The sequence below is a fragment of the Chaetura pelagica genome, unplaced genomic scaffold, assembly GCF_000747805.2.
Source record: "Chaetura pelagica isolate M959 unplaced genomic scaffold, ChaPel_1.0 scaffold45, whole genome shotgun sequence".
Taxonomy (NCBI): domain Eukaryota; kingdom Metazoa; phylum Chordata; class Aves; order Apodiformes; family Apodidae; genus Chaetura; species Chaetura pelagica.
The window spans coordinates 2,041,370-2,056,933 of NW_009953217.1; the positions used below are offsets into that span (position 1 = coordinate 2,041,370).

The 15,564-nt window shown below is 35.9% G+C and overlaps 1 protein-coding gene across 3 annotated transcripts in view; it reads right to left on the reverse strand.

Moving 5' to 3' along the window:
• The window catches only part of RIMBP2 (RIMS binding protein 2), a 109,724-nt gene that overhangs the window by 32,546 nt on the left and 61,614 nt on the right, over window positions 1-15,564 (reverse strand). The window contains exons 4-6 of one of the 3 annotated variants that reach the window (XM_009997630.1): window positions 11,652-11,756; window positions 8,309-8,359; window positions 3,954-4,158 (exon numbers count right to left, since the gene is read on the reverse strand). In XM_009997630.1, coding sequence (XP_009995932.1) covers window positions 3,954-4,158; window positions 8,309-8,359; window positions 11,652-11,753 — 358 coding nt within the window. In that variant the 5' untranslated portion in view covers window positions 11,754-11,756. Of the gene's footprint in view, window positions 1-3,953; window positions 4,159-8,308; window positions 8,360-11,651; window positions 11,757-15,564 lie in introns of those variants that run through there. The other 2 variants (XM_009997631.1, XM_009997632.1) reach the window with 2 other exon arrangements.

Here is a 15,564-nt window from a genome sequence, read left to right on the forward strand (position 1 = left end):
AGGAATTATCAGTGGAATTCTCTTTATTCATATTGCAGAGGAGAATAAGCTTCAAAGCATATTGAGGGTTTTTCTGGTGTGCTCCTTAGTCCAATATGATTAATTTTCTCTGCATCACCATAATTTACAGCAGGACAGCTTCAGCAATTGACAGCAGGGAAATATACAAGCCATCATACAAAAGATTAATTACAACAAGCCCCACTTACAGCCATCCCCAGGCTGGAAAAGGGCACTGTTTTTGTTCTTGGAACCTTTCTCACATTTGTAACAGAAAAGTCATCCCCACTCAGAAACCTTTAGCCAATTTAGCTCCTTCTGTTTGCTGTTAATGTGCCTGCCATATCAGCCTGTCAGTGCCAAGCCTATAAATAATTGGTCCAACTGTGATTATTCATTCAAACTGCTGTTTGGTCTCATACCTCCTGGATTTTTCAGACTTTGTTATTAAATTAATTGCACTACATCCAAAATGAGGAGAAAGATTATTGTACATTACAGCTTTGCCTACATATGGTATGATTACCAGGACAGGAAAAAGTTGTCAAGAACTCCAAGAATATCAAGATGATGGAAGATACTCAACTGTCTTCTTTTTCCTCCTTGTAAAACAAGGTATATAAAATTTACCTTGAGTCCTTAATACATGGGAGGGAAAACTGTGTGGCAACTGCAGTTGCATCGTGTGACTGGACACATGTATGGCTCCAGATGGTGCTAATAACTAGGTACAGCCTACTCAGATACCCCACTTCCCATCAGCGTAGGTCAATACCCATAACCATCAATGTATGCAGAAAGGCAGCTTCTGTCCCAAATCTTGCTGTGCAAAATGGATCATTCTTCCTAACTGGACTTCCTGCTGCAGTCACTGCCCTGCTTCTCTATTGTTTGGGCTCCTTGTGGAAGGTAACATGCCCCTGCTCAATCAAATCTGCACTGGCTACCATCAACTCCTGTCTCTTTATGAAAAAAGGCATGAGATAAAGAGAAGCTGATCCTCTAAGGCTCTTCCCATGCTGTGGGACTGCTTTTATCTGCAACCACAATATGATCTATTTCTTATAGCAGCTTAAGAATGACTGCATTTTCAAGGTATTCTAATACATTGGAAAGAACAGATTTTTTGGGGCAAGCTGTATCATACAATGTTAGTAGGCAGTTCCTGTGTGTTCTGTTCATGAGACTTTCTTAAAAGATCATGAAATGCTTAAATAATACATGTAAATTCACACTGACTCTATGCAGGTAAAGCCAGAGTTGTATTAAAAAAGCAAATACAAGCATCATCAAGCAATGTCTTTGCAGAAAGAAAAGCTGAGATCCACTGTGCATGATGCATGTTCCTTCTGAAACCTCCCAAAAATCTGTAAACTCCTGATCATGTCTATAGATTATGTCTACTTCTGCAGACTGTGAATACGAGTGCAAAAATGGTCACATTTAAAAAATAGCTTAACTTTACCTCCAAAGTGTAAAACAATTTCAAACTAGGTTCTCTTGTTCATCCAAGGGAATATCAGTGATATCCCTGGGCTTAAACAACAGAATGTGGAGGGATCAGACTTTTAAAGACCCTTTAAAAACTTGTTAACTCACTGAAAACTAAGAAAAAAAAAAATCACCTTTAATTTTGTATTTGCACTCTGTATGTGCACTCTGTATTTGCATTCTAACTAGCAGTTAAAAATGAAAAATATAAAAGATCAGTTCCTAAAAATACAAAGCAGCTTTTAGAAATGCCTCTTTCTTTCTCTAAATACTAGAGAAGAACCTTATAAAGCCACAGGGTTTTTGTCTGCCTCATGAAATCCATATAGGCTCAAAAATGCCTTTATTTTCACATGACAGTCAAATGTCTGTTAAGGAAGTCCAAACAACACCCATTCCAGGAAAGAGCCAAGGAAGAACACCAGACTTATTTAAATTGTCTCAGCAGAATTAAAGTTAGCCATACTTGTAGTAAAATTAGACTCCCCATTTTATTTATTGGAACTGCTGATTCATTATGGACTACCTAAATTATCTAGAGAGGCCATTTAAATAAGCCTTTTATCTGATGAACAATAAATCTTAAGGCTTTTGTATCTGATTGTGACATTATTATATGGTTAGAGTGAACTTTCTACATTCTAATCTATTCTGGCTAGGTTTATTTCATTTCCTGCTACATTCAAACATCACCAATTAAGGCAAAGCAGCTGGTCATAAACTGATCTCATTTCCGTCGTTTGCTTTGCTTTGAAAGCTGTCCTTGTGTTCTCTCTTGTGTTCTTTCTTCCTCACACATAATAAAAATAATTACACTTCTGGTTTGAAGAACTTGCTGTAGCTTTACCATCATTATTGTGAAATGGTTTATTTCGGTAATTGCTTAACATTACTTTATTGTTATCAGTGCATTCATACTGAGAATTAATATTGTTCAAGGATTTCTGATGTTTACACACTAGTGCTACAGGCTCTGAATTCTAAGTCACATAAAAATCAATAGGTTATGAGAAAAGGTTTACAGAGTAAGGCATTTTAATGACTTCAGTATAGATTTCTTTTTTATATGATTTTTAATGGGTTTTTTGTTTGTTTTGTTTAAAACTGTTTCCCTTAGTATTTCAAGAATAAATATAAGTTAGTTGGGGGAGTTTGGCTCAGGACCTCAAAAAGTTCAGTTGATTTTTATTTGAGGATTGGGGCCTATTTAGACTCCTCCCAGAGATACAAAGTGGACCTTCACCAGCTGCCTAGAAAACATTTCAGCAGCTAATTACCTTGCCTTTAAAAAGAATTATTGCCTTGAAAATCCTGTCCTTAGAGACATGAAGCGCTAATCCTGTTGATATTAAGGAAAATTGTACTAAATCCTCACAGCTATCAGATAATTCCTTCTAAATTCTCCATTTAGTGCACTTTAATATCCCCTTAGTTAAGGCTTGCAGCTCCAGAAAAGACTATAAACTAATATGCACCACAGAGGGCAAAACTGCAAACAGCTCAAATTTTGTGTTCAAAAACCCAAGACATGGACAGTACAAAGTTACTGAAGTGAAATGAAAGAACAATGTCACCTTGGTTCCTTTTGACTTGGTTTCAGATTAAGTTTAGCACCTTTCACTAAAATATCTGCTCATTTGTAACAACAGGGAAAGAATTTGTGGCTTCTAGGCTCTATGTCTCCAAATTCTTTTAGAAGCTTAGGAAGATAAAATTAAAAGAAGTCAAGATTTTTTTCACTTTTTTTCCAGTTCTTCTTTGTAATTATTTTAAAACAACTTGGGGGAAAACTGTAAGTTCTGGCAATTACCTGACAAGCACTCCTGTGCAGAGCAAGCAGATGAAGTTATTCTAGCACGGGTGATACTGAGTTGGTGAATATACTCCTCAGTCTTGTTAACAACATAGTTATAATACCCAAGCTAACACATGACATACATGCAAGTTACTTTCAGGTGTTGTCAGGTAACCTCTTTCCTTGATCTTTTAAATTTTCTTATGAATAATTAACACAGTTCTGTAGATAGGAGGAGCAGTTGCCCCTGGCAAAGGGAGATGCCCTGGAGAAAGTTCAACATAGATCTTGGAAAAACACATGCTGAGTTGAAGATACTAGCACCGTAAGTGTAAGAACACCAACACAATTGTAAATCCTTTTTTTTGACTTTACATTCCCCATTTCTTTTACAACTCAAATCAACAATATTTTTGTTGTGACTTCTCTGTTTCTAAAACACCTGGCAGCTACATGTTTAAATACTATTTCAAATAGTTAAAAATTTAAACATACCTTTTTACAGTTTAGTAAACAACTGTAGATACTCTGAAATGTAAACAACTTACAAATGAGGTAGAGGAGTGAATTAAATCCTCCATTTGTACAATCAAATTCTATATTTTTGAGTTGCATCTTAAACTTACAAAGCAGAAGAGATACCTACAAATAAAATATTGCTCCTTACCTTTGCCTATAGAAGTGGCTATTCCATTTATTAACTGGGACAGAGATTTACCAGGAGAACCAGGGATATCTGAGGGTGCCACCGAGTTACTGCTCAGGAGATCAATCTTCCCCGCTTGCTGTCGAAATTTCTCCAGTTCTCTGGACAAGAGGTTAAATTGTTCGCTCTGTGTCCGGCATTTCTCCTCCAGCTCTCGGACCTTGGCCTGCACAAGCAAGACATAACACAGACATTTGACTAAGATTAGAGCAAGAATCACACTTTTCTTCCCTAAATTTTCAGTGATATTTGGAACGAAACTTTTTAGTAGCCCTGTAATATTGAGGTAAGTTCCCCTTTCATCCCCAATTTCTAAAGTAGAAATTCCTCATTATATTTTTTGGCAGTGTTAAAAAAATCACTGACAAGAACATCTACAAACAGATCCCACAACTTTGTGACTTCTACACACATCTGAATGTCAATTTTGTATGCTTTTCCATCTTTTTCTAAAAATTCTGGTATATTTCTGAGATTTGTCCATCTCTGGCTATTAAGTTGAAGCCTCCTGAATTGTTAGATTAACACTTATTTATTAAAAACCCCAGAGATTTTCATGCAGAATGTGAGCCCATCTACTGGCTCCATTCCCTTAAAAAATAATGGTCCTCACTATAGATGCCAAACCACACAGAAACATCAGCCAAGAGCAGATTGTTTGTAAGCTTGTGAGAAGTACCAGTGGTAGCAAACATTTTTGTTTTGATTTTCATGCATCAGGCTTTAACAAAACAGAATTTAAAAAATAAGATTCTGTACTAACTTGGGGAATTTGCCTACATACAGTTTATGAATTCCTGACATGAAAAAATGGATGAGGTGAGGGAAATATTCCCTGGCTGAGAGGAATGACAAAGGTCATGGGGAATCAGGATTTCTTCTACAACTTTGACTCAAAACATATATATAAGAGTAGTAAAGACACTAAAGCATGAGAAAACCATTTTATCCAAACCTGCATATTCATTGTACCAGCTAAATCAAAGATATAATAATGTTTTCAGCATAATGCATTTCAATTTCAATCTGCATTTATAAGCAGCCAGTATATCTGTTTGCATACACTATCACATATTCCTGAAGAGAAAAAACCACAAATCTAGAGTGCCCAGAGAGTTAGGAAAGAGCATACAAACATCAGTTGGTAAGACTGAAGAATCAGCAAAACTCTTGAGAATTTGTGAGGTCTGATTTTCATGTAAGGGCAAACAGCTGGTCTGTACTCTGGAAAGCTGTCAGGCAAAGTCTGCCACTGGAGACCTAGGGAAAACTCATGCCTTATGTGCTGTGACCCAAACACTGCAAGCAAAAGTAGCTCAACAGAGGCACTAATAGGCTCCTTATATAAAAAGCTAATGCATTATAACCTAATCTGGTGCTTCATAATGAACAAACATCACTTTCCTTCATTTAAAACCTCTGTATAGTATATGCCTAGTTAAACAACTATACTAACAAAGGACATCTGGATATCAATTAGATTCATTCAACTGTACTAATGGTTTCTTCTTCTTGAACTATAAAAATGTTCTCAGTTCATATAAGGAAAAGCACACATACTAAATATGAAGAAAATTACATATATCACATATACAAAGATCTTAGCACAGCTAAAGACAAACAAATGACTTATAGACCCCAGAAGAACACAAATTTTCTAATAATAACAAAGCTAATATTGTCTGTTCCTTTTTTATAACATACATCTTTTAAAAGCTACAGTGAATGTTGAGGACGTAATACCTTGGTATTCATAAAATACAAATTAATTTAGATCTGCTAAAGAAGCCTCAGGGTATCTGACTGATTATGAAACAGAAAACAATAAGATACAGAGACATTGTGGGAGTTTTGCAAAAAAACAGTAAATGTTTTCATTTTTTACTTTAATCTTTTTACTGTGATTTCGAGCAACCAAAATGTGAGCCTTTGCTCCTTGTTAATCTGCTGTATGAATAAGGCATCCATATAAAATCTTAAGAGAACATTAAAAACAAACAAAGCAGTAAAGTGGTTTCGATTTTTAGATTCCTTCTTTCTCATTTAAAGTTTAAGGATGAGCTATTCAACTCTCTAAGAATATATACTGACCTTTCCACATGCAGTTAAGGAAATTCTAGCATAAAATAAAAAATAAAAACATCACAATCCAAACCCCAACAAGATGCTACAGCTGCCTTAAAAATACTTTTGAAAAAAAAATAAAAAAAATTTCAATCTATTATTATTATTATTAATTTAAAACTTCTTCACATTTCAATATATGCCTTCTCTTTTGAGTATCTAGAATCTTCAAGTTATTCTCTCATGACAGTACAAAGCTTGGAGGAAAAATGCCTTTACTACTTCTTTGTAATCAGGGCAGTGAGTTGGAAGAGCACAAAGCTGATACTACATAAAGAAGCATTGCTTTAAGATCCACAGCACTGCTAACAGGAGGCACCCCCATACACAGCTTTTTCTTTACTTCAGGCAGGTGTTTGGTTCATTGTTAGCCAGTCAGACTCACCTCACTGTAGCAAATCTGTGTATTTATGTGTGCCACTGCAGAGCAAGGCATGTGCTCTCACTCTCAGAAGTGCTGAATTCCTATTCTGTACCCTGGCTCTGCCCACACAGCCTGCCCTAGAGACGAGAGCACGGAAGTGCCAAGTCTGCCACAGCTCCTTAAAAGTGGATCTGCCTATAGTCATGGTTGCATCAAAAGACACTCTACTGCTGATCATATTGAATGTCTATCACTTAGGATTTGCCAAGTTTCCCATATAATACATAGTGCTATTTCTAAAACTTAGTCTCTTGAAATTAAAATGAAGCAGACTACATCCATTGCAAGACAGATACAGTTTGCACAAGACAGATAAGATAATGAGCAACTTTCCAGGTGGACAGGCTTGAATTCAGACTAGTAATTAGCCACATATTCTGCTACAGAAATACCATTTCATAGTTTTATTTTTTATGTAGTAGCAATGGCTTTCAGTAAGCAGCTCAATAAATCAACCTCAGATGGAAATATCACATTGAACTATCTTTGTATTAACAAAGGAAGCAATCTGAATTCAAACAAAATCCACAGAGTCAGAAAGATACAATCTTGCATAAACTACCAAACCATTCTTAGTGGGCATGCTTACAAGAAATTAACTTTCAAAACCAGTATCACAGTTCTCATTAACTCATGCTAGATTTGAAGATTAATCTCTTGTAGAAAAACATTCTCATTTTGGTGATTTGGTATTAGGCCAATAAATGCCAAGCATGCTTGCATAACAATGGTTCTAGCACACATTCCATGCAAGGTTAGGCAGGACTACTCATTTTAAAGGGAAAAGTGCAGGATCCAGGACAGGGAAAGGAGAATTTATGCCCTAAAATACCTGCATGCTGTCCAAGGTGTTCTGGATGAAGTGCAAAGCAATAAATTCCAAACAAGACACAGTAAACAAAGAGATGTGAAATAAACAACAAAATAAAAACAGTTTTGAACACGTTTTTTACATTTCAAAGCAAAGTATATTAGAGCAGTTAATATGTGTAAAAACATGCATTAATGCAAACCACGCTATAGAATGTTTCAGAAATCAATACCACTGCTGGTCTTAAAAGAGCAAAAGACAGAATAAATAAAAATGCTAAAAATTAATGGGCTTAGGGCAATAAAAAGCAAAAGCTTAGGAAACCTCAATGGGGTTATGCAAATTGGAGGTTGCAAACAAATCAGCTAAATAGGAAATTTTATTAGTTCGAGGGGGGCTAAACAATCACTTCCCTACTTTATTTCTACTTATGTTTCCCTGCATCATATACTTTCCACCAGGCATGAAATACTAATTTAATCTTATGTTCTTAAAGGCAAAACAAACAATTTACATTATGATAATGAAAACATATAAGTAAAGCTTTCTCTGGGATTATTAACTTTTATAGGTATAAATAAATAATAATAGAAAGCTATAATTATATATTTTTTAAAGATGATCAGAGCATCTTTAAAATTTATATAAAATGCATAGGAAACCACTTTCCATCAATGTATGGCCAGTAAGTACATGGACAAGAGAACCACTGTGAGAAGGTAAGAAGACCAGAAATTACCTTCTGCTAAAAGGAGACTTCTCAGTGAAATGTTTACAACACACTTGCTATCATCAATCTATGGTATTACACGTTCTTTACAATATGTATAGTGTGTTAAGACTTAATAACCTTAATAAAAGGCATTTAATGCCTTTTCTTTTCCTCATACAGAACTTCAAAATGGAATTAATTCAGAATGAAACCTCCACAAGCAAAGGGGGAGGATATCTTCTTACCTCTAGCAACTGAACTGCTCCTTCATGTTCCTTCTTAGCTTCAACCTGAGCCTTGTTTTTATGATGGAGAGGAGAGAAAAAGAAAAATCAGTTAGTCATGTCACTTACAGCATGCTCTAACCCAAAAAGTATCATACTGTATCCTCAAATTCAAAGCCAATTCCAGTCTTGAAGGGAAGGCTACATCAATAGTACTTTGGTTCCAAGTCACTGAAATAAATCCTTTTTTTAGGAGACTGAATCTCACTGAAACTTAATAGCATTGATATTTTGTTTGACCAAGGTAAGCACGCTCAACACATCAGAAGTATCTCTGAAACCCTCTAAATTAAAACTGAAAAATGAGCTTGTTATTCTGCAGTACAGGAGGTTTACAGTGCAGGACCTATCCTACCTGCCAGGAGAAAGCAACATAAAATTAAGCTCATTCTTTACATCCAGCAACAGTATTTATCATTTAAGTAAACAGGTCACAAAACACTTCAAGGCAACCACAAGGAAGGCTGTCGATAAACAGCAGTGGGACATCTAGGGTGCAATCAACCAAGTCAAAGAAGAAAAGAGTGAATCCATATGAGCAGAAAAGTGTATTTTATGTAGCTTGGAAATTCAGTTATCAAATGCTAATTGGAAAAATTCTAAACAGTAGAAACAAGCACTCAGTAACTTCATGTTTTCCTCTCTGTATTTCCATTAAAGTTTTCACTATCTTCCTTTTTCAAGCTTGCCCAAGATAAGCAAAACTTTTTATTAACCATTGTATCAGCCTGATAGCAGAGTGATGTACTAACTTTGTGTCTTAGCTTTTTATTACTGTAACCCTAAGACCATATTTTGCACATTCCTCACCAGAGAAAAGTCTTAAACCACTCTAATTTAGCATAGTTCAGCATCCCACAGGCTTCCTAATTTAATGGGCCAGATTCTCCCATGATGGTCACTGACAGCTTTGTTAATTGCATTTTCCGCCTCTATGACGGCTACTCTGTTACTGGCTTCAATGGAAGTCACAAAAGAAAACATATACCCAAACTATACTTCACTGTCATGCATGGTAATAAAGCTTCCTTTGGTCCTGCAAGGATAGCCATATTTCTTCCTGTAGTATAGTAGTAAGTCATATTGCTAGCACCTGATAAAATATTGGCTCCACTAGCATTAGCAAACATATGATGACAGGTAATAGAAAGCATTGTGTTATTCATCATTACAAGTTTAATAACATCTACCCAGAATATGAGTTTTTGATAAATTATTAGAAAACCTGCATCACTATCTCTCCTTTACATCAAACTGTCTTTTATTACCACTTTCTTAGAGAAGACGACCATCTGATTCCCTATCAACACAAAACCTTGATGAAAAAAGTAATATTCTTCCATTCAAGATGAAAATCTCACCAGTCTGTCCATATATTAAAAACACAGTGAATTGTTACTTACAGTATCAAAACATTACAGCAAATCATCAGATTGTACCAGTAAGTGGCTGTGCTTTTAAAGTGAATATTTCTGTGGTTCGTCAGCAAATTTACAACAGGAACAAGATATGCTGTGAAATGTCATCCTGTTAGTGCCTGGAGTTACTACTTTCATGTCAAGGTACTTTTTCAAGTAATTAGATGACTCTAATAAAAAAATTGAAGAAACAATTTAACACAGAAGTACTAGGCACACATTGGGAGGTCAGCTTTGGATGAAGTGTAAGCCAGCAATTCTTGTGTAAAGGAAGGAAAATGCTATAGTTACTGAGGCAACATTTATTTTAATTGTTTTTCTGACAATATACACCGCATTATAATGTTGAAAAGGAGATGAGTTGGATACCAGCAGTCTAGAGGCTAAGGCAGGACAAATTAAACTGTGCTTGTCTCCACTACCTTGCCTAGACAACTACAGGGAGCTTGGGTATCTCTCTTCAAGGTAGAGCACTGCACATTTCTCCCCCTCAAATCTTTCAATGTTTTGAATGCTTTCACTCTTCCACCCATAAAGTGTATCGGTCTGGTCTTCATTCTTATTCTGTAGAATTAATATTAGCTTTACAGAAGCAGCTAAGAATCTCAAGCAAGCTGGGATCCCAACATGTCACAATGGAAAAGAAGCTGAGCTTGGAAAATCAAAATATATACATAAATAGCCCTTGTTTGTGCTTGATGTCTGTCACGCTATAAGTTAGCAAAAATAATTGTAGAGATTTGTATCCTGTTGCCAACCTGCAACAAAGAGACCCATGTAATATGGATTTATTAGAAGAATGTAACAACAAGAAAAAAAAACTTTCTTCAATTCTTTTGCCAAGAAATGTAAGTGCAAAATGTATGTAGAAGTTCAAATGATAACATATACTATATTAAAATAACTAGAAATGGCATTTTAAAATACGCCCAAATAGATTCATTGTGAAAGGCTAAAAAAAAAATTAAATGGAAGATTTAATTTGGTCAAGTGAGGCTTTTGATGTCAAACAATCTATATTTAGATAAATCTTTTCATTTTTCTGAGAATGTCCCTCCATGCCAATTGTCTAACAAATCATCATTATCGTTATTATTTCTGTGTTTTGATCTAGTCAAGCAATTGGAAAAATCAACATTAGTATTGAAACAATTGGAGTGATTTTGTTAAGACTGAAACTCTATACCATGTTTATTTATATTACAATGAATACTGAGAAGTTGCTATGTGAAAAAAAGTCTGAAAGTGATCTGTGAATTAGAGAGCGAGCTGGGAAATGAGGTACTTAAACAACTGCTTAGTTTGTGAAAAAGAAGATAACAATGATATGGAAGTACTTCAACAAGGACTTACTTAAATCAAATTTAGTGGAGAAAGGTAGTACTAATTGCCAGTGTCTGGAAAAAGAAGCCAAAGAAATTCTACCAAAACATTAACATGTCAGTGAGAATTATTAACTGTTCCAGAAGACTCTAAAGGAAATAGTGGATTCCCCATATTTTGATTATCATGAAATGAAGACTGGATTCCTGCCTGACCTTTAATGAATGCACAAAAACTGCTGAGCCAAATACAGCAGGAAGCAATGGAAATACTAAGGAAATGCATCTATTTGCTTCCCATTTCTCCAAATTGGAAAATGCAAGGACTTACATATACTGGTCAGGTTCATTTTCATTGGCATAAACATCTATAAATCAATTAGTACAGTTGTGTATAAACATCCACTTGTTACACCTGCATAAGCAATCATGCAGAACAGTCCAGAATAGCAACTGGTTTTGCAGTTGTGGTTTAAGTTCCTTTAAACCAGGAGCTGTGTTTCATGTCCTGTGCTCCATCACTGCAATTTGCTGTTTGACCTGACTTTTCCTTTCTCAACTTACCTTCTGCAGGAGCTCAATTTCCTGCTGTTTGGCGTTGAGGACAGCCAGGGCTTGCTCATGCTCCAACTCCAGCTGTTGCCGCCGTTCAGCAGCCTCTCGCATATGCTGTTCCAATGGAAGCACAAAAACTGATCAGAAGACTCCAACAAACTCCACCTGCAGCCAAACATGCTGCCATTCCCAGCCATACAGATGTTCATCTCAGCAAAAAAAAAAGCTCTCTGATATCACCGACAGGCAAGATGGAGACTGGATAGGATTTTAATTTGGTCAGTACATAGGGCATATTTCCAATGCTAAACTCAGGTATTTCAACAGCCATTTCCTCTAGAATATATGACTGTCACTGCCAGCAAGATGGTGTCTGAGATGCGCAAGAGAACAGTACCCATTTTATCCTTCAGCCACACATTTTTAAGTGGCATTGTGTTGAAAAAATAAAGTTTGGGAAAAAATTAGCTTGAAAATTCCCTAAATGCCTCTTTATCTAGGATATGGTTTTGTAATTTGTGTTGCAAATGATGACCTCGAAAAAAACCTTACATTTGCTAATCTCTGCTTTTATTTATAGTAAATTAGAGCAAAACTAACACAGGTGGAATTGGATAATAGTGACTATAGAGTACTCAAAAACAACTTTTGAAGTACAGTTGCTGCTAATGATCCAAAGCAATATGAAAAAGTTCTTGAGAAGAGCACAAGCTGAACAATGTCCAGATACCCTTTGCAGATAGAAATCTTTTTCTTTACAGGTTAATATTATTCTCCCAATATCATTATAACTTCCAAACACCCTGTTAATAGATGGGAGATAAGAAAGATCTCTGTATAGATTGAGATCTCTTCTCTGGTGAAACTGGTATTAAAGATTTTTATTTTCCAAGTTGCATATTATTCACATACTACTCTCGGAGCAGAGGCACAATGTCTTGCCTGCAGCACCGTAAGTTATTACACACAAACGTATTAGGTACCAGCACTTGGAAACACAAATACATGGCTAAAATTGACAAGAGTAGCACAAAATCTCTCTTCTTGTGTACAAGAGAAAATTTTATCAAGCATATTGCTAACCTTTAATGAGCTGCTACTCTCTGCTACTTGTTACTCATAACAAAAAGGGACAGTACAGTGAGGCTGACTTCTCTCAATCTGGATATGTTTCCAAAGGAAGCAGAAATGTCTCCAATACTCCATTTGGCCTCTGCTTGGGATTTATTTTCATTTGAAGTGTTGATTAAAAACAAACAAACAAACAAAAAACAAAATAAAAGGTTTTTCCAATGAATCAGTTTTGACTGTCAACTATGGCTTGTTTTCTAGGAGTTTTGTGGAGATCCAGTGTTTTGACTAGACATTTCCAAACTGCATATTGTACAAAAGTTAAATTGATTTGTTAATGGATAATACATATTCTCAGTATTTAAAAATTACCAAAATAATGGTTCTGATTCTCATCTTACCTGAACAAACATAACCTACTTTACTAACTAGTATTACTTGTGATTAAAGTTAGCATGAAGATATATTTAATGAACTCAGCAGCTTCCATCAAGACTTAATATAAAACTTGATACTGATGGAGCACCAGCACATTTCTTATATTCAGGAAATGGTGAGGCACCAACTCATTTGCACATTTTTGGTTAAAATCTTTATCAGAAAAAAAGCCAAAGATTTCATTTCACTCTATCAAGATTTAGTACCAGACTTGGCAAAGCATATTTTGATACCATTCTTACTGCTTTTACAAAAGCTACTACAGAACATTTCTAGTCCTTTGCAGAGATCAATAAATAATTAATACTATGACCATAGTGATGTACTCTAGGTGACCCTGCTCTGGCAGGGGGGGTTGGACTAGATGATCTTTCGAGGTCCCTTCCAACCCCTAAGATTCTATGGTTCTATGATATAGTGTATCTACAAAATGTAATGAAGAAACAGACTGTGATACATGATCTGTGATTCTCTCCAGCTTTTAATTTGTTTCCTAAAATACATGATCTCTAGTTCACAGATTTATTGGTCAGAAAAGACCGTTTTGTCATCAATGTTAGCCTAAAAGTATCTTTCAGTTATTTTAATATTGTCATGATCTACTTACTATTGAAAGCAGAATGGATCTCTTCACTCCAGTATAGTCCCTCCCCTGGCATAGCAATTAAATCTCCCCCAAACCAGATCCTTCTCTCCCATCCTGCTCACAAATCGGTCTGTCTGCAAATCTGTTTTGTGTATCTGCACATCAACTGTTGCAATTTCTTCTTCCAAGTCTGAGGGGAATATAGGTTAGGACAGTGGAGGAGAACTGCAGAGATCACTAGATGATCAGCAAGGAGAAAGCTCCGAGCTGCTGAATTCTTTCTGCATCTTCTTTCAGGACTGACTTCCACAATGATCATGTTGCCACAGTTTGTGTAGGTGGTGGCAATCCATTTGTCCAATCTATTCCTGTCCTTAATGTGAGGCAGGTAAGAATTTTCTAAACATGTACATTTGAACTTCATTATTTGCACACTTTTTAGAGGTCCTAATAACATGACTATGTCAGAAAGACATCTAAAAGGGCATAGAAAAAAACATAGGAAGTATTTAATATTTCAAAACAGTTTGCAAATAATATTTTGTCCTTCCAATAAAGTGTGAAGAAGGAACCTATTGAGTGTATCTTTCAGATCAAAGGCAACAATCCTGCTACACAGCAGAGAATAAGCTGGGCACTTTGTGCATATCTCAGTTTTCTTTCAAACTATAGAGCTAGACAGCTGTATAGTATAAACTGTTTCTGATATAGCCCTTAAGGGACCTCCTCAAACAGCTCTTGTTTTTGAAGCTTCCTTATGGACAGCAGGGGGATTTGACAATGAATAGCTCGCCCTAGCCCCAACCACTTCCATGGATACACTGTATTACCTACAGCTGCAAACAAAACAAAGAAAGCCATTCTTGTCTAAAGCAGTGACTTCTCAGTTGGTAACAGTTGCAGTAACTGTCCAGCTGGTTAATGCTGGAATAAACTCAAATGGCTTTCAAATATTAAAGTCTTGTTTATGAGACAGAACTCATACATGATGCCGAATGGGGAGTAAATTTAATTCTCCCCCAAGTACTTTGATCAAAGGACTTGTCATCTGCACTTGCAGATGGGTGGGCACCGTTACAGTGGAATGAATGGGAAAAGCTGGCTGAATACAACAGAAAATCAGAACTGCTCCAGTGAGAAGCACTGTCAAGATTCTTAGAAGTTAGCTAATTCAGCAGTTCTTAATATTCCTTTTTGTGCTTTGTTGATGTATCCTGAATTTCTCAAAAGATAAAGTGAATTTCTCTTTTGGCAAGGAAACTAGGCTGAGTATTTCACAAAAGTTTCCAGTGGTTGGAAAGCTGCAAGCCATTATTTCAGACTAATTTCCCAAGCATATACATACACATGAAATACACCTTTAACTACATCTGCTTGGGCATGGTGTAATGCTAAAAAGGAGATACAGTGTTTCAAATCTGTTCAAGGTACTCTGCCAGCTCAGAAGTGTTCTCTTCAAGGGAGAGAACTACCGAACATGAAAACAGAGAGTTTCTAGATCCACCAGTTTTTGTTTCAGTGAAGAAAAACTGTAAGATTTAAAGAATGTTTCTCCCACATGCATTAGCTGTATTATTTCAGTAGAAGTAAAATCATTCAAATAACCAGATTCAGCTTTTCTACAGAAGAAATTTGAAGGAATCATTAAGTCAAATGCCAGTAGGTAACCTAATTAAGCAGTTGAGAATGAACACTGTTTGCTATGATCAAAGAAGAAAGTAGATTCTTTAATTTTTTCTTAAGTAAAACACAGTCCAACCATCACTAGAGGAGTTTAAAGTGCTCAAAAACATACAAGCCTAGCAAAACCACCATCTGAACAGGGAA